We start from the raw sequence: 21348 nt of genomic DNA on the forward strand, positions 1-21348 counted from the left end.
ATGTTCGCAATTCGATATGTAACGTTGTCTTTGGTCTCATCCATATGATCAACGCAGAATACAAGAATAACTGTTTCCAGCTTGAAATCTGCGTGTTGCATGTGAGCACCCTCGGCGACGGCCGATAATAGGAGTATGATCATGGCTGCGGAAAGACACTTTGCACATCAGCTACTTGGCGGACCAAACTCCTGCCCAACTGTGATTGACAACACAGCCGGAGGGGAGGGTGGGGTCGCCTGTGAAAGGAGAGGTAAGAGGGTACGATCGTCTCTGCTTCCATACAACTTCCCCGTCGTAGTCTTGTCGGAGGATCCATCTGGCCTGTGATTCGGGTGATCAGTCCGTCATTGTGGCCATGACAAGACTTGAGATTGCGTCTCTGCGTTTGCTCTGAATGCTGTCGAAGAAGTATCTAGTTGTTTTCTCGCACATGAGGCTGAGTAAGTTGGCGCGAAATGGTGGAATCAGCATTCAGGTTCCCGGGCGGCACCGCGTGGAGGTGCAGAGGCCGACTTCGCCGCCCTCACTAATGATGCGAGGTGAGGACAGTGCTGGAAGGTGGTTCTGAAATGACCAGCGAGAGTGCGCAACAGGAGGAACTGCGCGCCAATTCTGGTTGAGGAAGGGCAAGGATGGACAAGGCCCATGCGAAGGCAGGAGCGCTTCTTGTTTCTGCTGGTGCCGGAAAGATCGCCATCCTCTGGCATCGACGAAGAGAAACCAGCTTGTCGAGCGATTCGTTACTGTGCTCAGCTACCAGGTACTCGATTTTCACAGCATTGGTCTGAATGTGAGACCGAGGTCAGTTTCAAGCCCAAACGGATGATGTGTGGTGTGAGAGCAGACATACGATAGTTGGAGGGCCCGCGATGACCTTGACTGGATCGCTTTGATGACGGACCTGTCCTCGGACCTGACCAGAGTCGATGACACGCGCAGCGGTGCTGATAACGAAGCCGTACTGGGAAGAGAGCCGAGCCTCAAGGCGATGTCAGCAGGAAGAGGAGGAAAATATGCTGCTGGTAGGACAGTGAGGTTTGATCATACGGTTGGGCCTCATGAATTACAGAACGATGACATATGAGACAACGGAGGTCGGAGGAGGAAAGAAGACTGTGTTGCTGAAATGTCGCTGATGCTGTGCAGTCCGTGGGATGCGGAGACTGGCAAGAGAGCGAGCGTGTCGAATGAGGAAAAGTGAAGCTTGAGAAGAAGGACGAAAGTCGGGGGGAGAAGAAGGGAACTTATAGAGGTACAAAGGCGGGGATGCCTGCAGTGATTGGGTGAACACAAACGGGCCAAACAACAGCTGGGGATGCCAATATATACCCTAGATAGGTACTATACACAGTACGCCGAATGCTTCGTCCCCAACCCTTCTTCCAGGACTTTCTTCATGTCTTGGTTGAGCTATGTACCTTCCTCAGTATCTTGTTTCTTTTCCAATTGGCATCATTCACTTCCTTCTACCTGGATAGGCGCTTTCTGTAAGTCTTGGAGCCCCTTCCTGTCCTAAGTTAAGAGTTGTTCTGTTCGTCGCGTCGCTGCAAGTCGGAAAGCACAGACCAACAAACACCCGAACACGGGCACACAGGGCTGTCATGCGGGGCATTCGATACAGCTGCGCCGGGTCGTGACGGGACCCTGCCGGGCAGCGGGAACCAAACACACCCGCTGCGAGGTCCACTTCAGTTGCCGCGTCACGAAATTTACTGCACGTATCGTACAACTTGACGTTGCACTGTAATTTCATCATTACACCCGGACATGAAAGTTGCATTCCTTCTGAACGCCATTCCGTCCTTAAGGTTCGCCACCTGTACTTAATCTTTCAGCCTTGCATTGTCAACCAGATATCAGTTTTACACGCCCACAGCCACGCCCGTCATGCCGCCAGCTAAGAGCATGACGGCCAACCCGGTCAAGGCACCGCGCTACCGCGCCGGCAAGCCCACCGGTGTCGACTCCGAATCCGAATCCGACAACGTTCCCGAAGACGAGGAGGAAGCCCCCAAGAAGCCTCCCACGCGGAAAGCGCCAGCGCCCAAGTTTGCCAATGCAGCAGGTCCTGGCCGAATCATCAGCCGTGGCAACGATGGCAAGATCAACTTGAAAGCCGCCGGTATAGGCAGCAACGCCCAAGACAACAGGGAAGAAGAGAAGAAGCGACGGGAGGCAGCAGCGAAGGCGCGCATTGCGGCCGAACAGAAAGCAAGAGAGGAAGGGTTTGTGACAGAGGAGGAAGACGAAGAGGAAGAGGAAAGTGGCAGCGAGGAAGAAGAGTCGGAAGAGGGAGAGAGCTCAGAAGAAGAGGAAGCACCAAGGCGGTTGATGCTGCGACCAAAGTTCATTCGAAAGGCCGACCGCGAAGCTGGAGTAACCGCATCCAACTCCGCCTCGACAAACAAGAAATCAACACCCGAAGAAGACGAAGCAGCTGCCGAAGAAGCCCGCCGCCGCGCCGCCGACGAGCTTGTCGAAGAGCAAATCAAGAAAGACCTTGCCGCCCGCGCCGCTGGCAAGAAGCACTGGGACGACGACACCGACCCGGAAGAGGACCAAATTGACGACACGGATGACATCGACCCTGAAGCGGAATACGCTGCCTGGAAGCTGCGCGAGCTGAAGCGCGTCCGGCGCGAGCGCGAGGCCATCGAAGCCAAGGAGAAGGAACTCGCAGAGATCGAGCGCCGACGGAACCTCACTGAAGAAGAACGTCGTGCCGAAGATGAAAAACACCTGCAGCAGCAGAAGGAAGAGAAAGAGGGCAAAGGCAAGATGGCATACATGCAAAAATACTTTCACAAGGGGGCTTTCTACCAGGATGAGAGCAAGGAGATGGGACTGGACAAGCGCGACATTATGGGCGCGAGGTTTGCGGACGATGTGAAGAACCGGGAGCTGTTGCCCAAGGCGCTGCAGCTGAGAGATATGACCAAGCTAGGAAGAAAGGGCGCCACCAAGTACAGGGACCTCAAGAGTGAAGACACGGGACAGTGGGGTCGCCTGCATGACAACAGGCCGGAGAGGGAGTTTGACAGGTTTGGAGATGAAAGGTTCCAGCCTGATGACTCTCATAGGGATCGATACAGGGATAGGGGTGGTGATGGGCCGAAGGGCTCGAATGCCATTCCGCTGGGTGATCGGAAGAGCGCCCCGGAGAGGTCAAGGGGCGATGACAGGCCGCGTGGTGAGGATCGGTATAGGGGAGGCGATAGAGATCGCAACCGTGATAGAGACCGTTCTCGGGACCGTCACCGGGATCGGGATCGGGACCGTGACAGACGTCGGGATGATGATTACAGGGAGAGGCGCCGGTCGCCGTCTCCAAGACGTGATCGTGATCGCGACCACGGCGAGCGGAGGAAACGATCACCATCCAGAGAGCGAGACCGGTATGAGAGCGACAAAAGAAGAAAGGTGGATACTAGGTAGTCCATGTCTTGCCTACCTGCGGCCTCGTCGGCTCATGCAAGAACTTCTTACATTAATATTGTTGTATCGTCAAGGTGAATGTGCATACTTTTTTTTCATCCCGACGCCAAACCACCTGGTTATACCTATCCTCATGCCAATGCCGAATACAAATACATGGAAACCAGATTTATACCTCCAATGTTCACATCATCAAGACATGTCTAACCAACCCCAAAACTTCGAGATCCAGTTTAAATCCTGGTGACCTCGACTCTTGCCCTCTCAAAGATCCTATGGGCAAGCATCTCACCTGGCGCAGCATCCGCCTCCGACAGTTTTGGCGGATACAGTGTCATCCTAGCATATGTACCGGCTCGCTTGCGTTGTGATAGATACCCGGGGTTGATAACCAACACACTTTCAATGACCTAAACAAGAAAGTCAGTAACTGCACGCATTCCCGGGATGAAAAGCAAATTCAGCACCACAAAAAAACATACCTTGGCGAAAGGCGGCAACGCGCTCGGCACAATCAACACATCCGGACGCACATTAACCATCTCGCCCAACTTCAAATAACTGATATCCAGCATGGCGCCCAGCGCAGCCTGCCCATCAATCACCTGTCTCCCCGTCTTGGGCAGCTTCGTCCGATCCGTCGGCGGAAACAGCGGGAAGTAATGCCTCTGCTCGATCAGATACCTTGCCACCCTCGACAAGCCATTGGTATCCTCCACCGTACCGCCAATCAACTCCTCATGCTTGAGCTCCCACAGCGCATCCTGGCTGCTGATCCCCACCAACGTCTCGTTGAGGCTGAGCGTCATTGGGTTGCCAAGGATCTTGATGCTCTTGTGCAGGCCGAGCTCCTTGCGGGGAAAGGCGTCTTGCGGCCAGGAGACGTGGCGGTCGATTACGTCGCGAACCGAGGGAACGAGCAGGATGGTGACGTGCGGGTTGGCGGACACGAGTCGGTTCAGCGCGGGCGAGATGAGGTACTTGAAGACGGTGCTCAGAGTTGCAGCGTCGGGGTCGTAAACGGCTTCCTCGGGGAGGTCGAAGTCGCCTGATGCAATGAGGGGGTGCTCGGCGTCGATGAAGGGGCCGGTGAGGATGACGGCGTCGGCATAGGTGTCTGCTGCTTCGTTGATGAGAGTGTGGAGAGGCTCGAAGTCGAGGTTGTCGTCGGCGGTGTAGGGGCCAGAGGCGAAGATGACGTTGAGAGGCATGGGGTTTTCGTCGTCGGTGTCCATGGCGTCCTGACCGCCGCGTAGCCTCTCACGGTGTGCTGCCATGGTCTCTAGTGTGGAGGCAGCATTGCCCATGAGAGGCATGCGTATGACTTCGTTGACGGTGAACTCGCGCCCTGTGGTATTGGTTCCGCGTAGTGCGACGATCTGTCCGGGGAAGAACTGGTAACCCTTGAGCTTGCTGACGTTTAGGGGTACTCGGAAACCGCCGCCCAACTTTCTGGAGGTTTCTAACACGAGGGAAGCGGCGTTGAGCTTGCCCTCGGACGTATCAGAGGCGACACGTCCGACTGCCACGATCTCTGTGGTACTCTGCATAGCCGCGCTGCCGAATACCGACTCGTCCAACTTGTAATGTTCCAGAACCAAACTTGTGAAGTCGTCTATCCTGTCGTCCAAGATCTCGGATGCTTCAGAAAGCTTCATTGCTAGTGGCTTGTAGCCCAATTTCTTCAGATCGGAGGCGGCAGTAAGTTTGATGCGGGACTCGCCGAAGGGAGCGATGGGTGGTTCGGGCGCAGGGAGATTTTCGTTGAGGATTTCGATCACTTCGCCGGCGTTTGGTCTGTCTTTGAAAGAAGATGGTCTTGGAACGGTTAGCAAGGTACAGTACGTATGCAGGGAACTGGTCTGGACATACGCAATCACGCCCATGGCATCTAGTTGTGCCTCCAGCTTCATCGGCGAGCTTACGGGCTCATTCTTCAAGCGGGAGCCGATGGGAGTCCCCATTGGTGTTTTCCTAGCCGAACCAAGCTTTGCTGCCCGTCGTGCTGCCGGTGTTGTGAGTCCATCGAGCATACCAAATACATCGCTATTGTTTCTCGCTCCTGGCCTTGGTGTTCCTCCCGGTCGCTTTTCGGTCTTGACTTGCTCCAACGCCTGAGCTCGGTTTGCTCGTTCTAGTGTGTCTTGTAGGTCCTGCTTGAACTTGCGAACAGTGGACATGGACATCTTGGGCTGGTCCATGTCCATCTTGATGCAGTACGACTCCCACTTGAAGAACATGTCTTGGACGTCGAGTTCGTGCAGGCGCATAATCGATTGGAGCTCATATATGACATCTGGAGATAGCTCGGTGTTGGCAGTGCCGAAGCGCTCGTTGAGCTCGGCCACGACTGGATCGGCCATGATCGCAATGGCAGGTGATGTTTGCGTCTCGTTCTTCTCTTCGGTGCTCGTGGTGTTTGACAGGTTTAGTCGATGCGGTCCCTACCTGAAGTTCCAACAGCTAGCGGTTCCGGGGTTGTGTGGTCGCAGCTTGAGTGGCACAATCAACAAACAAATAATTGGGTATCACGAATATGATCATGGAGGGGAACCACTACACATTCACAGGACGCGCCATTGCTAACCGCGCCGTAGAAATCAATTAACGCGAAAACACGCTAATCCAATTGGCAGGGGTGGTCTTTGTGTCTCGAGGGTGTGACGCAGCGACGCTGTAGCTCAGGGGATCTGTGGCTGGTGCGCGCGGCGGCTTCCCTAGCTCCACAATCCGGAAAGCGCTTTGCTGCAAGTTTGAGATGTACTTGCAAGTTGCAGACGGATCGTCCAAACTCTTCAAAGTGAACGCAGGGGCAGCAAAATGTTCATCAAGCAGGTGCACTGCTTCATCAAAACTCGAGAAGATTGACATGTTGGGTTTGTTACATCTTCCGTCAAGCTATCATATCTTTTCAATGGTGAAATACAAATCTTCTACATCTCACTTGCTTCCAAGTCTTGGCTTTGCTTCGGTCCAGACGGAAAGACATTCGCCAATTTCCGTGATCATCGAAGCGATCTGCCCTGAGGCCAGCAATCAAAGCCCCTATAATCTGGTTGCGGCTGACACATCGTCGGTCGCTTGAGATTGGGCTGATGGCATCGTCCAATTCCACTGCACTTCCACTTCAACGTATCTCAACTTTCTTTTTTTTAGGCCAACCTCCTACGTCTCGTTCCCTTTTTTCCTGCATTTTCTGATCTTGCTCACTCTACTCTCTTTAATTCCCAAATTCTTTACCACGTCGCTCGCTCAAAATGGCCACTGTCCTCAAGGTCCCTCTGGCTTCCCCTACCCCTAACAGCCAGCCCAAGCCCCAAGCGGCGCTTACGGCTGACCAGCAGGAAAAGTACAACTGGTTGCTCGAGCAAGTCAAAAACTGGAAGGAAGTCCCTGCGACTGAGGGCAAGGCCGGTCCCATCACCGATAGAGAGAAGTTCTGGTTGACTCGGGAATGTCTCCTCCGCTTTCTGCGCGCAACAAAATGGAATCAAAAGGAGGCTGAGAAACGCATCCTGGGCACGCTTACGTGGAGGAGAGAGTACGGCGTCGAGGAGTTGACTGCGGATCACATCTCACCCGAGAACGAGACCGGCAAGCAGATCATCTTGGGCTACGACAAGGAGGGCCGCGTCTGCCATTACCTGAACCCTGGCCGCCAGAACACCGAGGCCTCTCCTCGCCAAGTCCAGCACCTCGTCTTCATGCTCGAGCGCGTTATCGACCTTATGCCGCCCCAGGTTGAGACTCTGTCTCTGCTCATCAACTTCAAGTCGAGCAAGTCCAGGTCCAACACGGCTCCTGGCATCGGTCAGGCTCGCGAAGTTCTCAACATCCTTCAGAACCACTACCCCGAGAGACTCGGGCGCGCTCTCATTATTAATGGTATGTGCAATGCCCAATGTCTGACGAACACCAAAAAAACTGACCAACCACAGTTCCCTGGATTGTCAATGGCTTCTTCAAACTGATCACTCCCTTTATCGACCCCAACACCCGCGAGAAGCTCAAATTCAACGAGGACATGAAGAAGTACGTCCCCGCCGAGCAGCTCTGGACCGAGTTCAACGGTTCTCTTGAGTTCGACTACGACCATGCCACCTACTGGCCCGCCCTGCAGAAGATGTGCGTCGAGAAGCGGGAGGCCAAGTACCAGCGCTGGGTTGCCGGTGGCCAGCAGATTGGCGAGCTGGAGGATTTCATCACTGGGCATGCTCAGGTTGGCGTTGCTGGTCCTATTGCCGCTGCCACCTCTGCTCCTGAGCCCACTCCTGCCGCATCTGCGCCTGCGCCGGCTGCTGAGCCCGAGACTGTTTTTGCTCCCGAGACTGTTCTTGCTTCCGAGACTGCTCTTGCTCCTCCCCCTGTTACTGCTTCCGTACCAGTGGCAACGGAGGCTCACAACGAGGCGCCAGCCCCGGCCCCCGAGGCTGCTGCTATTCCAGAGCCCACACCGGCGGCGGCGCCTGTGGAGGAGAAGAAGGAAGAGGAAAAGCCAAAGGTTGTCGCGGCAACTGAGGTCGGAGAGACCACTGCGTAAAAGGTGCGCTCAGCTGTATAATAGACGGTGTTGGGGTTAGTCGCAATGGGTTTAGGTAAAGAGTAGAATGGAGCCTTTGTCGCGTATTTGATACCAATTATAGAAAGCTAGGCGCCATTAGGGTGTTTCTGGTCAGTTAGACATCATAGAAGGCGAAGCATAATATCAGTCCAGTTTGGACAAAGGGTTGGCACTGTTTTAAGAGGTCCCTACCCTACATCAAACAACACTCGGTCTCACTGCTTGAATAGGGGTACCTAACGTAGTTGTTACAACCACGCCAAAGTTTGGTTAACACTCTTCAAACACTAATAAACCCCAGTGGAACATGAAACGAGTCGCTGCTTCGCCATATAACCTCATGCTCTACAATCTCATGACTGTATGGCTATTGTCTGAACGCAGGTTTGTTTTGGCCGCTGTGAATGGAGTCAAGTTTTGGTGCATGTGTGAGACACCCAGTGGGACCTCTTGCGCTAACAAACAGTTTTAAGGGTTGATCTATACACTATATCCCAGTACTACCTAGCCACGCATCAGTGGAAAACGGCCTGGGCACTACCTACGACAGAACCATTTTTCATATAATGCCAGAGTACCGAGTTCAATCTCGCAGTTGAATGAAGGCTTACCTAGGTAGGTAGGTAGGTTGTCTACCTACTCTCGTCACCAAGACGAGATTCGACAGCACGAGCTTATCTACCGACACGCCCACATATTTATTTCTCCACTTCTTCTTCCTCCTCCTCCTCCTTCTTGGCACGATTGCTATTGTGGTTTTCATGCATTTTCACCTCACGAACAGGGTTTTTTGTATTTTTTTTATTTATTTTTTTTTGGTTTTTTTTTATTTTGTTTTTTCTTCGTATACCTTGCCTGTCGCTCCCAAGTTTGTAAGTATCCAACCTGCTTTTTTTATTGCTCACACTAGTCTTCTTCTACTCAGGAGCGAAACAACATTATTCGTCATTTCACTCATAGAGTATAGTTAAAACACATGAGATGAAGCCCTTCTCGGGAGCGTGTCATCAGATGGTGAGTGCATATGATGATTCAAATCAAGCTATCTAGTAGGTAATAACAGCGAGTAAGAAGAACCACGCCGACGCCGACTACTAGCCAAGTTCCCCAACACACCTACACCTTACACAGCTGGACTATACTAATAAACCGGCCCGGTTGCTCAAGCACTCGTTCGGGCGTGCGTTTGGTCTGGGAGGGACGGAACGGAGCGGAACGGAACGGGTGGGCAAGGAAGACGGTTGTTGAGATGTTCCTGGGGTTTCCTGGTAAATTGATTGCGTAGCTTGTATGTAGCTGGACGGGAGATCCTGGTTAGGATCAGATGTGGCGAGGGTGCTATATGCAGCTGGATGCAGGCTGAACGGACGTTGTTTGGCGTGGCATGGTGAATGTTTTTCTGTGAGAGTTCAATTACTTCCAAAGTCGCATATGCGTCAACTGACTATTGAGGGTATATGTAATCCGTTCTGAAGCGTATGTATGTAGCAGGACAAGGGGGTAAACATGACTCTGCTCGGGGTCAATAAGGACTGGGGTTATGCTGCTTCAGCGTCGAAAAAATACAACAGAAGAGAACAGGAAGTGTCAAAGTATCGACGGGTAAGGAGTTGGGGGGTATAGTATAGTATAGTATAGCTGTATATTGTATGATCTCCAAGGTCACGTTCAGTTTTGCTATAAGCATCTGATCATAGCTCTGTTGCATCACATCCCCACGAGTTGAAACTCCGTCCTAGTACAGTAGATTCTCCCATGGAACAGATCTTCTGGCAGATTGTGAGCAGACGAGAAGACCAATTATCCCTGGAGGTCCTGTCGCTCAATGACCCCAACAATGATCTTCAACTTGCCGTTAGCCATATCCTGACCCAGGACACAATGACAAGTAGTATACACTACGGATGAACAAGGAGAAGAGGATCTTCCGGCAATGGTAGCATGTGTCATCATGGCATCCGTCCCTGGTGGACAATCACTGATGACGAAGCGTTCCTGTAGATTGATCATATACGTCTGAGGTTGGCAAGAAGAAAAAGACAGAAGAGCAGCGAATGAGAAGAACGGAAATACCAGTGATAGAAGATAATCAGGATATAGCAAGCATAAAGGTAAACGTTCGATGTAATCAGTAATTGTTCGCCACCACCTGGTTGAAGTATCGTGGTGAAGGTGAATGCAGTCTTATCGTTCATGCTGTCTGAGCTATGCAGGATGAAGACCTTATGCATACGTGTTTGTTTGATCCTGTCGGTTTTGAGATTGATGAATCGCCCAGCGTTACGAGATGTGTAAATGTCGACGGCGGTGACGCGAGTCATCGTATCGTCAAATCTGGGGTTATCAAACGAGTCGAGAACGGGTTGTCGTCAACAACCTAACTTCCTCAATGGGCAAGATGTCTTCCTTTTTTGACAGTGCACATCAGGGTAAACCCGGTCTTTTAGTTTTTTTTTTTTTTTTCGTCAATGTTTGGCTGACGCTTGACAAAGCGCGAGTTTCAGAAGTTTCGGACTCCGTCTTGGGATTGGTGGTTTTTTTGAAGAGGAATGGGATGCAACCTTAATGACCGTGCATGATCATGCGTCAAAACCCGGCACGGAGAAGGCACTCTTGTGACGGAAGAGGACACCCCGGCGAGTTTAGGCGGATAGGGTAGATTTGACGACCATGCGAAGTCGTCGTTCTTAATTCTTCCTGCCCGCAGCTTTGGACAGGAGCCGATCATCCGAGGTTGATAGGTTCTCTGATGGGCCTGTACCCCGGGGCGCTCGGTGACTACCTCGGAGCCGGGGGCGGACCGCTCGTGCAACACGAAAGTCCGGCTTGATAGAACCAAATGTTCGCAGCACCAGACTCTGCCGGGTATAAGGCCGGGAAATGTGCTTGTCACCCAACATCACTTAATATGTATGTGTGACCTTCGTATTGAATTCTGATGGCCATCGTTTTGCTTCTGGGTATCATCCATCTTTTCAATGGAGCGTAGCCAATGAGAGTGGGGTCTTTCTTCCCTCAACACTCATCGAAAAGGAAACATTGCACAAAGAGCGAGTCGGTGTACCTTTAGAGGATGAACTGATGAGTAACCACTTGGTTCATATTTTCTACCTCTAAACACATATCGCACTAGCTGGACGATGCTGAGTGGACCTCGGTCGCATCGCTGGCGTGCGTTCGGAGCAGGTGCCTAAATCCAGTCAAGTATACCATGTTAGGAGACCGGACCGTCATGCTTCAACATCGATGGAAGCCCCGAACACGATGTGCACATGCCCGTTTTGGCAACCCTGGCCGGGCTCGTCCGTCATGCGGCTCATGCCAGGTACACTAGATAAACCCGAGGCTGACAGCGAGCACAACGGCTTTTATCGGACAAGGGGAGCTGATGTATATGGTCCATGATGTTGAGGAACGGGCGTCCACTTTCAGGGCTGAAGAAAAGGAGAGAAAGAGAGCATCACCGTCGCCTAATAACTGCCGAGAGCTCCGTGACCAATGGATGGGCGGAAACATCAGGAGACGGTGAATGACTGCGGCGTGCTTGTAGTGTATAATCCCAGTTCAGGCCGGTGACTTTCCATAGCCGTCATCAATATCTTACCAGGGATTGGCCTTGAGCTTATCGTCATGACACATGGCTTCCCGTGGCCAGGTGTGTTTCGAGAATCTTCAGATCTGTGTTGACGATGGACGGCTCTGTGGCTATTTTGGCTTTTGCATCTCCAGCTCGCGCGCGCCGATTGCTGTAGGACATGTTTCCGACTTTCCTATTCCCAAGAGTCAGTGGTGCTTTTACGACATCGCGTGTTTCGCATAATTGTACTCTGTCAGCTTTCTATCCACAGTGCTTTTGCCTTGTTTCGCCGGCGCACAATGCTTACGGCCAGTCAGACGTGCATAATGCTATGAACACTTTTAAAGAGACATTCAGACGAGAGACCAATCAGCAAACCAGGCGGGTAGCCGCATGAACGATCGCCGCCGTCGTTTCGCGTCGGGAAGAAAAAAAAAACAAGAGAAAGCAGGCCGCGAGCGCGTTCTGTCCTATTCTAAGTTCGTCCTCAAGGCCCATTCACAGCTCTAGTAGACGGACGATGTCCGAGTGCCCCCTCCAGCCGGATGGGGAAAGGGGGACGAAAGCTCCGCCAAAGATCATATCGCTTGTTAGCAGTGAAGGTCGTCATCAGAATATGTAACCGCACGGTGCACCTTGTGGTGACAAGTGGTGTGCGGGGCGAGTTGAGAGCTCTTCAATGTCCTCTTTTTTTTTTTTTTTTTTTTTGGATCGAATTATCCTGCCGTTCTTCCCATGTTTCCTGTCCGGGCAGGGCAGTTGTTTGACGTGTTGTGTGTGCTGTAGGTATGTCACGACTCAGGACAACGAATGTGACGTTGTAACCCCCGCCAAAGAAAGAAACAAAACAGAAATGTAGGATTTGCATTGGCATGCCCCTCTTTTGACATGTCGATGAATGTGTGCATTGAGACGGCGCACATCATTCGGGGTGAGATGGATGGACGGAATTGAGGGTTGTTTTGAGGTGAGGGATTGGATGGATGGTCGGGCTTCTCAGGAGGAGAGATCAACTCGGGGTCAAAGACTCTGTCTGAGAGGAAGAGGAAAAGGGAAACAGAGGGCACAGACCATGGCAACGGACTTGTACTGCTTGGAAGCTCGAAATCTGAAAACCAATGGAATCGCACCGCTTACTGACTTGTGTCCCGCTAGTGATCCTTGTCTGCTCCACAAATCCAGGGGTAAGGTGGGTTCTCGACCCTGTCCTTGTTCGTCGCTGTTGCTGTCGCTGTCGCACTGTCTAAGCTCCTTTAAGTTCGTTCTGATGGATGTCTCTCTCGCAGGGATACCGGTTATGGCATTGTAGTCGCATTGAATCTCAGACCATAACGAGGAGATGCCGTGTTTTGAGGTGTTGAGAATCTAGAGAGCCTGTCTTCTCAAGGGTAACAAACCTCAATCAATCTTTGAAATGGAGAATCTGCCGTGCCGGAATAAACATCCTTTTCGGAGATAGCCACGCCCAAGAAAAGGCAGGCATTACATACATACATACCTCTGGTCTGGTTTGATCTGGAATCCAAACACGGAAAAACGCCCGCTTGGCGCGGTTTCGCAGCACCGGGCTGTCGGAACGTTGTCCGTTGTCATCTGATGCTAATGCTGTTGGAGTCTCCACGCCGGTTTCCAAGACTATACATATGATAGTAGTTGGTCTGCGGTCTTTGCCGTCTTCGATCACGATCTAACCAGTGTCTGCGGCTTCCTCAGTCATGTTTGCCATTAGGTTTTAGGAGCTAGGAAGCATTCTTTGGGACCTGGCGGCTGTTATATAAAAATTGCCCCGCTCCTGGTGGTTCACATGCCCAAGCCCGAATTCATTCCATTGGCGAGGTCCCGGCCCTTCCCCGTTGAGAGCATGAGGCTGCTTAGACCAGTGCGAGATCGAAAAGAACGTGGGAAAACATGGACGATGTGGGCTTGCAAGAAGATCATATAGCCGTCCCGGTACACAGCTGTTGTCATGTGATAAGACCAATCAGCGACTTGTTCCTTTCTATCAGCGCTGTATCGTGTTCGTGCTTGGTATGTATCTCAAAGAAGGCTGTCGATGGATGATCAGTGTTATCGCCCCCATCTCGACCGTTACCTGCCTCTAGTGTAACATTCTTCTCAAGCTTATCGAACTGACCGCGTCATGCCAAACACCGGAAGAGAGCCCATCACAATATTGGTTGCAGTGCTTGTGGGGAGCCGCGTGGAGGGAACTTGACCTGCCTGGTTCAGTTTCTCAACCGTCAAGACGAGCAGTGAGGCGTGCTTGTGTATTGACGCCGCATCAGCATCACGGAGTAAAAAAAAAAAAAAAAAAAAAAAAAAAAAAAAAAAAAAAGGCGCTAACGCAGGAACACACTGCAGCAATGCAAGGTCGCAGCACTGTGCACAGACGTGCATCTGACATCTCTGCCCCCGCACTTGAATTGACTCCTTTCTTCCATGTCAGGTCAAAGTCTCTTTCTCCGCGCCCTGTTCTGTCTGCGGGCAGCAAGAACGGTGATAGCAGATGCACTTGAACAAACTTCCATCTTGTTGTGGCGATGTCCTAAAGGATTGTCAGCCAAGAACACCAACATCAACAACCCCTTGCCTTTTCCCCATATCATCCCGATGAGACAGGAAAGCCGAGAACGTGGGCTGTGCTTCGGGCTTCTAGGTCCGCCAGCTGACCCGACAGACCCCCACTGATGACTGACCAATCCGCCAATGCACGACGAATTCGACTAGTACGGGACTCGAGGGGGTTGAGGCTTGTATACATTGGGACTAAACTTGTGAAACTGTCTCACAGAACACGCAGCGGTCTGAGGACAAGGATGAGGAGACACAGACTCAAGTGTTCGCATGAGATCGATGAGCCTTAGCGACACCAAGGAGCTGGAGTACGCACGTAATCGCCCATCCTAGGATCGCGACTCATAATAGATGGAGGCTAGACATGGTGGTGGAAGAAGAGAAATGGAATAACAACAGCGACGAGGGCGAAGCGAACAACACCTAAGTACTAGGTACTACTAGTAACGGCGTTGGACATGAACCCTTGAGACAGTTTAGCGCACTGTGTGGTCGCTTGAGGTCTCGCTGTTTACCCCCTTTTCAGTCCCAGGAGGGCCGGCCAAGACTGCCCCCAAACTGTGGAGCCGAAGTCCTTAAATGAACGCCGATTGGTGTTCCTGAATTTGGCATCAGGCACTTCTTGGCTTTTCTGGTGTGCACACCAAAAGCCCTCACGTCGCTGCACCCCCGGGAACGAACTTCTTTTTTGGATCGCTGCCCCGTTGCTTCGCTGTCCCTGTACAAACTGAAGACGCCTCGGAGAGGCTAACGGCGCGGATTTCCAAGGGAAGCGACGGGTCAAACAGCCAGCTTTGGCTATGTTGGTGATTAACGGCAACGTTGGGTAGCAACAAGGAAAGACTTTAAAAAACAGAAAACACAAAAAAAGAAAAAGAAACAAGGACATGGCTATATAACGGCCGATGGTGGAAAGACCATCGTGCCACACACACCTCTCTCTCTCCAGTGTCAAGTGGATGATTACTAGTGCAGCTTGATGCAATCCGAATTCGCACCATATCGTGCCGATCCATTGCGCTAACCTTCAGTTCAAACACCTGGTGGAGGCATCCGGTTTGTGCGAGAGTCAGGCTGCTGCATGGTCTCGCTGGTAGCGCTGTTCGAATACCATACTATGACTGCTGGGGCTCCCAGTCCCTCCTGACCCGCCAACCCGCGGCAACGGCAATGACAGACGTCGACAACAGGGCCGATCAGCTAGGGGACTTTAGAAGGGTCCAAATTTATTGAAGGCTTTGAGAAGCCATGGGGTGCTGTTTCCGTGAGTATGCTGTCACCGTGAGCATCACTGAATGGCGATCTGCTTTCCAAACTGTACCCCGAACGGGCCCGATAATGAACGCGAGCGCACGTTGCACAGCAGGATTATCCGGGTAGCTACGCATCCTCTTTGTATGAGGTGGACAGGTGCCAGGAGAGAAAGTGCAGATGGTATAACAGACGACGAGAATTGGACCGATTGTATACGTACCTGGAGGTTTGGAGAAGATCTCCGGGAGCAGCAAGCTCATCCGATTATGTTTTGCAAGGTCCGCTTGTGTTCATTTATTCCAATTCATCTTGACGGATGATGGGCCCAAAGACCCAACGGACAACAGGACCATGGCCTCGGCGACCGTGAGTGGATGTCGATTGTTCCCCGGCTGATGACCAAACGGACGAGTCCTCCGTCGATAAGATAAAAACGTCGTCGTCTAATACTTGGCATGTTTACCAACGGGTAGGAAGACAACCACCTGCTGTCGACGGGAATGAGATCCATATGTAGAAAAAAAACGAGCTCGGCTGCCCATGCCGACCGGGACCGCTGAATCTTCTGGCAGCATCGGCGTTGCACCGGTCCCAGTGTGTTACATACATAGTGGCCAAGTCGTGATCAGTCAGGTCAGGTTACATAGGTCAGGTCAGGTCAGGCTCCCCATCTCCATCGGGGTACTGTGTCCTGTGTATGCTTACGTCTGTTTGAAGACCTGGTTACCCTCCCCCGTCGTCTGTCTCAAGCTCTTGATTACCGAAATGGGCGTTGTGGACAGTCCAGTGGTCGCGGGGCCCAAGCCCGAGCCCTCCCGATTCCAGCACCCCCTCCCCTTTCTTTCCCCTCAGACCCCTTCAACTTCTAGAGCTTCTTTCGGTACTGTCTAGCTCAGGAACAGAGGAGAGGATCTCACCAACAGGCCTGGCGGCAGTCGGATCAGTGCCGTTCTTTCCAGTGGTAAGGTAACCCTGGGGAGCTAAAGCAGTGTCTCTGATCTGAATGGTCGAGTCCGTCCGGGACCTGGGATTAGGGGTCAACTGGTGCAAACGGGGCCTGGATGGGTCGCCAAGTCGGGCAGGTATCCGACCGAACCCTGGGTCACGGGGGGTTATTGTATCGTAGGTAGTGTGTCTGGCTAGAAGAGCTGGACAGTGTGAGAGAAATTGTGAGAGGGACGATGGAAGGGAACTCGGGAAAAAGGACGGGGTGGACCGGAAAGCTTTGGCCGTTGAAAGCCCGAATAGGAGCACGAGGAAGAGGTGCGTGGTTTGTAAGATCCACTCCATCATGATCGCTGTTCGCTGTGACTTTTTTCTCTTCTTTTTTTTCTTGGTTTGCAAATAGGACAGACGACAGACAGAACCTTTCTCGTAAAGAGACAAGACTGAACTGCGTGCCATGGAGAGGGGACGGGACCACGGTATAAAATGGCGTCTGACGGACTGTGGATGGGGACAGTGAGTGGGTGAGTTCAAGTCCTCCTGCAGGTACCGTCGTCGCTCACGGCTTGGGAGGAGGGCCGCCATCATGCCGTGTCCCGCACTGAAGGGAAGCGTTGGTCACCAATGTGCGAGTGTGCTCCTCCTACCTCTACTGTTAGTAGTGTGAAGTCTGCTGCCCTTCCTTGTTGCTTGGCTGTGTCGAGCTGTGCCATCACCGTGCTTGCGAGCGATGGGCCGCGTCCAATCCCAACGGTCTGCCTCACACCTCTGCTGCAGCGCCTCTGCGCCAGACTGCACCAGAACTGCATCCAAACCGCACCAAGCTGGAACCAGACGAACAGCTGCGCCGGGAGAGGACGACATGTCGGGTCGAGATGGAAGGCGCCAGGCACGACCAGGCACGGAAACCATGAGATGATATGGGCCAACCGCAACCCCCGCTTGAACGCCATGCCACTCGACCCGCATCGAGCGACCCACCTTCGCAAGTAGCATAGTACACTAGTGTCGGTGGTGGGCACCACAGAGCGAGCAGAGGCACTGGCTGGACGGTGCCATTCGCAGCAGCCATTCGCACCGGTGATTCGCAGTGCAGTGATTCGCAGTCTCGCTCGCAGTGCCACCACCAGGTGCAGTGGTTAGGTTGCCCAGAGTCTGAACCCGCTTTTTTTCGGTGCCGCCCCATCGCTCGCTCGCTCCTGCTGGAGCCCTGTTGGAGTCCTGGACCTAACCCTGGAGCCCGCTGGAGTCGGGTGGTGGTCGCATGTTCCACCATTGCCCTTTCTGCTTTTTCCCTCGAATGTCTACCCCGTCCCCGGCCCTCGTCGCTCTCTTTTTTTCCCACTCCCTCTTTTTTCAACCCACCTCGGTCGCCATCGTCAGTCTCGTCTCTCACCGACAAGCCCTTCCTTTCCTGTCTCTCCCCCTGCCTTCATTCTTTTGCTTTTCTACCTAACCACAGTCGTTCACTTTGGATCAATAATCAATTCAGTCCATTCCATTAGGTCCCGTCACTCTTTCCGGGTCACTTACCTTCCTTTACGGTCTGAATCCAGCATCATCATCATCAACACCACCACCACCACCACAACACCATCATCAGCATCACCGCTATCACACACATACCACACTCTCTCTGCCACTCACCCTGGCAACCCAAACACTGCTAGACACTTAGTACTTACTACTACTATACTACTATCACTACTAATCCTCCTGTGCCCACCTACTGCGGCCTAGGACGACACATTCATTATTACCACAGAAAAGAAACGACTTTCATATTGTCTTGCGACATTCCTCCATTTGTTGCCAATTTGCAATCTCGCGATAGCTTATACTCACGCACACGACTGCTATACGCCTTCGACATCACACCTCCACCACCTCAGCCTTCCGCTCGACGCGCAACCTGAAACGGGCAAACAGGGTTGGCCAGCACTAGGCCAAATCCAGGGACATCTGGATCCGTGTATTGAGAGATAAACATCGTTCAACGCGCTCTTGGCTTTCATTTGGAAACAAGGAAAGGACACCAGCGCTGCTCGCAATGGCTACCGACATAATCAACCAGGAGACTTTGGCCCCGCCGTCAATGAAGCAGGAAGCGCCTTCGCCAACCTCCAGCATGACTCCTCTTCCTACTCCCACCTCGACCAGCTACCCCAAGGACAGTGTTTCGCCTTCTCCCTCTACTCCCGCCAATGGCAACAAGAACCACAACCAGTCTTCGGCCTCGAGGCGTCCTCCCCGCAAGAGCACCCTTACTCAGCAGCAAAAGAACCAGAAGAGGCAGCGTGCGACGCAGGACCAGCTCACAACTCTCGAGATGGAGTTCAACAAGAACCCTACCCCGACTGCCACTGTTCGCGAGAGGATAGCAGAGGAAATCAACATGACCGAAAGATCCGTCCAGATTTGGTTCCAGAATCGGTATGTATTTGTTACTGTGCGCTTCTTCCCTGATCACAGTTGTGACTATCGACTAACTTCATGAGCAGTCGCGCCAAGATCAAGCTTCTGGCCAAGAAGAGCTTGGAAAGCGGCGAGGATATGGATTCCATCCCCGAGTCCATGAGACAGTATCTTGCGATACAGGCGATGGAGTCGGGCAAGGGTCTTAGTTACTTTGGTCGCACTGGTTTGCTGCCTTATGGACACCAGGGCATGCTCGGTGGTGAGCAAGGCGGACAGGGCAAAGTTTGTAAGTTGCGGCTCGAATACCCCATGGAGGTTGGAGTTGGAGTGGCTTGCTGACTCGCGACAGTGATTCACCATCTCACCTGCAAGTCGCTCACTATTGGCAAGTGGATGCGCGTGTCCCAAAACTCTATGGATCTCATCATCTTTTACTCCCCCGACAAGTGCACGATGACCTACTACATCAACAACGAGCAGGAAGGATACAAGATCGAGTATCCCTTTTCTTACATTAAGAATATTTACCTCAACAATGGCGATGGCGATCATATGGGCGGAATTACGATTGAGCTCCTCCACCCGCCCCTCTTCTTCATGGACGCCGCTGGCCAGGCTAGCGGTTTCTTCCAGGTTGGTGATTTCACGGAGGACCAGCAAGCTTCAAGCGTGCTCACCCATCACCTTGGTGGCAACCCCAAGATTTTGAGCGGCCAGCTTGCCAAGCTTGTCAGCCTGGAGGCTTTCATGCATCGTCACAGCCCGAACCACATGTTCCAGGAGATGCACCACCCCATGGCTCTGTCTGCGCCTGTTTCCCCAGCTCGTCCCTCTTCTCAGCCAAACTTTGCGCAGCCGCACGTGGGCATGTTCCAGGAGAACCAATGGGGGATCAACGTTCATCAGAACAACAACATGATGATGCGGGGAGGACCTGGCCACAAGAGGCAGCGTAGCCGCAGTGTCCCTGGACCGATCGATTTCCAGACACTCCAAATGCTCCAGCAGCCCCCAAGCTTCCACATCACGCAACCTGAGCATCATCAGGCTCCCGTTCACAACCCCCAGATCTTCGCTCCTATCCCTCAGCAGCCCAACATGCTGGGTCCTCTCAACCCCAACTTGCGCATTGATACCCAGGCTGGCTTTGGGTCGGTGGATATGCGACAGTATCCCATGTCGGCGACGACTGCTCCGCACTCACCGGCTGGCTTTAACAGTCCCAACTACTTCGCCCCTCCTGACAATGGCAACATGGCAGGTAGCTTCACCCCCTATAGCGCTACTTTCTCGCCCATGATCAACCCCTCGAGCCTCGGTGTCCCGCCTCCGTCGATTTCCCCGCTATCGTTCGACCACCCTGCTATCATGAGCGAATCTCCGCCGATGTCTATGCCTCCCATCTGCGAGGGCTCCGCGATTTCGGACGATGGCTCCAACCACGACATGTACCAGCCGGGCAAGCACAGTTACACACTTCCGATGCATCCTCACTCGCCATTCGCTGAACCGAACCAAGCAGAAATGGAGCTGAACCAGTACATGGATCTCAAACACTTTGATGTTGATCCCGCTTCTCTGTCTCCTGAAAGCATTCACCATACACAGTGAGCGGGTAAATCAAAATATTTTTTTTTCCTTGTCTGCCTCGCAACACGGCTGTGTGTTGCGATAGGTTATAAGCCACCGATGGTTCATGACTCTTATTCCTTATAATACCCCTCCGGAGAGTACACTCCCGGTTCGACTCCTTTTGGCGTTTAGAGGATCTCGTTGTATTTACCAGGACGCTCTGTTGCCTCCATGTGTCGCTTCAAAAAGAAAAAAGCTTGACGACATATCATCACATTTTCCCGATTTAAAAACTGCCAAGAATTCCCCTCTTACAAATGTTCTGTTCTTGTCCCATTTCATCCATCAGCCACGAAATCTACAAGACGATACCTTGTCTTTTCATGCGTGTCTGGCACATTGATCCTCGTCATCCCTACTTTGATCATTTTTAGTATTGCACAAGTTTTCTCCTTTCTCGATTACGTTGCTCTTTTCGGCGGTTTCTCGTCTATCGATATCCCGGGGTAATAATTCCTCTTTTGTTGGCGAATCCCCCGGGGCCTCAGGTTTTGTAATAGCTCTGGTTTGTCATGGGTATCCTGTTTCTCCCTCTCTCTTGATGGGACGGCGGGGGAAAGAGTTGACCATAAAAAGCATCAGGTGTCTCCATGAAGTTCTGGCTGCGGGGAGGTTCAAAAGGCGATGATCTGGAGAAGCCCAGGCGGCTACTATTTCTCAGATACTCTGGTTTTAATCAGGGGGCAGTGAAGTATTGGATCAGTCTTTGCTCTATTGCGCAGAGATTTAGTTTACGGTATGGTGATGGAGGTAGTTAGCATGGAGAGCACAACAGAAATAATCAATGCCGAGTAAAATCATTAAATATTGACTTTGTGTCAGTGAGAAAGTGCGAAAGAGGGTACCGCGGGTAGAGGCAACGTTTAGGATGCCAAGTGTCGACACCGGGGCATTAATTGTCGATTTGTTCTTGATTTTAAGATAGAATACATGAGCGTGGACGATGATA

General features: G+C 52.3%; 7 protein-coding genes across 7 annotated transcripts; 5 read left to right on the top strand and 2 right to left on the bottom strand.

Annotated features, from left to right (window-relative positions):
- Nucleotides 1–1890: 1890 nt before the first annotated feature.
- On the top strand, nucleotides 1891–3515 carry NEUTE1DRAFT_127964 (uncharacterized protein; the record flags this gene model as incomplete). Its single annotated transcript, XM_009850105.1, has 1 exon — nucleotides 1891–3515. The coding sequence occupies one exon, from the start codon at nucleotides 1891–1893 to the stop codon at nucleotides 3436–3438; it is 1548 nt and encodes a 515-aa protein (XP_009848407.1).
- Nucleotide 3516: 1 nt separating this feature from the next.
- Nucleotides 3517–5801, bottom strand: NEUTE1DRAFT_77266 (uncharacterized protein; the record flags this gene model as incomplete). The annotated part of the gene is made up of 3 exons (XM_009850106.1): nucleotides 3517–3848; nucleotides 3921–5256; nucleotides 5311–5801. 3 exons carry the CDS (start codon nucleotides 5799–5801, stop codon nucleotides 3672–3674), a joined length of 2004 nt encoding a protein of 667 aa, XP_009848408.1.
- Nucleotides 5802–6695: 894 nt separating this feature from the next.
- NEUTE1DRAFT_144550 (uncharacterized protein) lies at nucleotides 6696–8159 on the top strand (the record flags this gene model as incomplete). The annotated part of the gene is made up of 2 exons (XM_009850107.1): nucleotides 6696–7323; nucleotides 7377–8159. 2 exons carry the CDS (start codon nucleotides 6696–6698, stop codon nucleotides 7976–7978), a joined length of 1230 nt encoding a protein of 409 aa, XP_009848409.1.
- Nucleotides 8160–12585: 4426 nt separating this feature from the next.
- On the bottom strand, nucleotides 12586–13293 carry NEUTE1DRAFT_107833 (uncharacterized protein; the record flags this gene model as incomplete). Its single annotated transcript, XM_009850108.1, has 4 exons — nucleotides 12586–12684; nucleotides 12714–12941; nucleotides 13075–13211; nucleotides 13269–13293. 4 exons carry the CDS (start codon nucleotides 13291–13293, stop codon nucleotides 12586–12588), a joined length of 489 nt encoding a protein of 162 aa, XP_009848410.1.
- Nucleotides 13294–13484: 191 nt separating this feature from the next.
- NEUTE1DRAFT_34898 (uncharacterized protein) lies at nucleotides 13485–14424 on the top strand (the record flags this gene model as incomplete). The annotated part of the gene is made up of 2 exons (XM_009848779.1): nucleotides 13485–13604; nucleotides 14368–14424. The coding sequence occupies 2 exons, from the start codon at nucleotides 13485–13487 to the stop codon at nucleotides 14422–14424; spliced, it is 177 nt and encodes a 58-aa protein (XP_009847081.1).
- A 3292-nt stretch (nucleotides 14425–17716) lies between these two features.
- On the top strand, nucleotides 17717–20739 carry NEUTE1DRAFT_116070 (uncharacterized protein; the record flags this gene model as incomplete). The annotated part of the gene is made up of 3 exons (XM_009850109.1): nucleotides 17717–18782; nucleotides 18851–19053; nucleotides 19117–20739. 3 exons carry the CDS (start codon nucleotides 18400–18402, stop codon nucleotides 20376–20378), a joined length of 1848 nt encoding a protein of 615 aa, XP_009848411.1.
- NEUTE1DRAFT_116071 (uncharacterized protein) lies at nucleotides 20728–21207 on the top strand (the record flags this gene model as incomplete). The annotated part of the gene is made up of 1 exon (XM_009850110.1): nucleotides 20728–21207. The coding sequence occupies one exon, from the start codon at nucleotides 20990–20992 to the stop codon at nucleotides 21155–21157; it is 168 nt and encodes a 55-aa protein (XP_009848412.1).
- Between the last annotated feature and the right edge of the window lie 141 nt (nucleotides 21208–21348).

This window comes from Neurospora tetrasperma (genome assembly GCF_000213175.1).
Source record: "Neurospora tetrasperma FGSC 2508 unplaced genomic scaffold NEUTE1scaffold_1, whole genome shotgun sequence".
Taxonomy (NCBI): domain Eukaryota; kingdom Fungi; phylum Ascomycota; class Sordariomycetes; order Sordariales; family Sordariaceae; genus Neurospora; species Neurospora tetrasperma.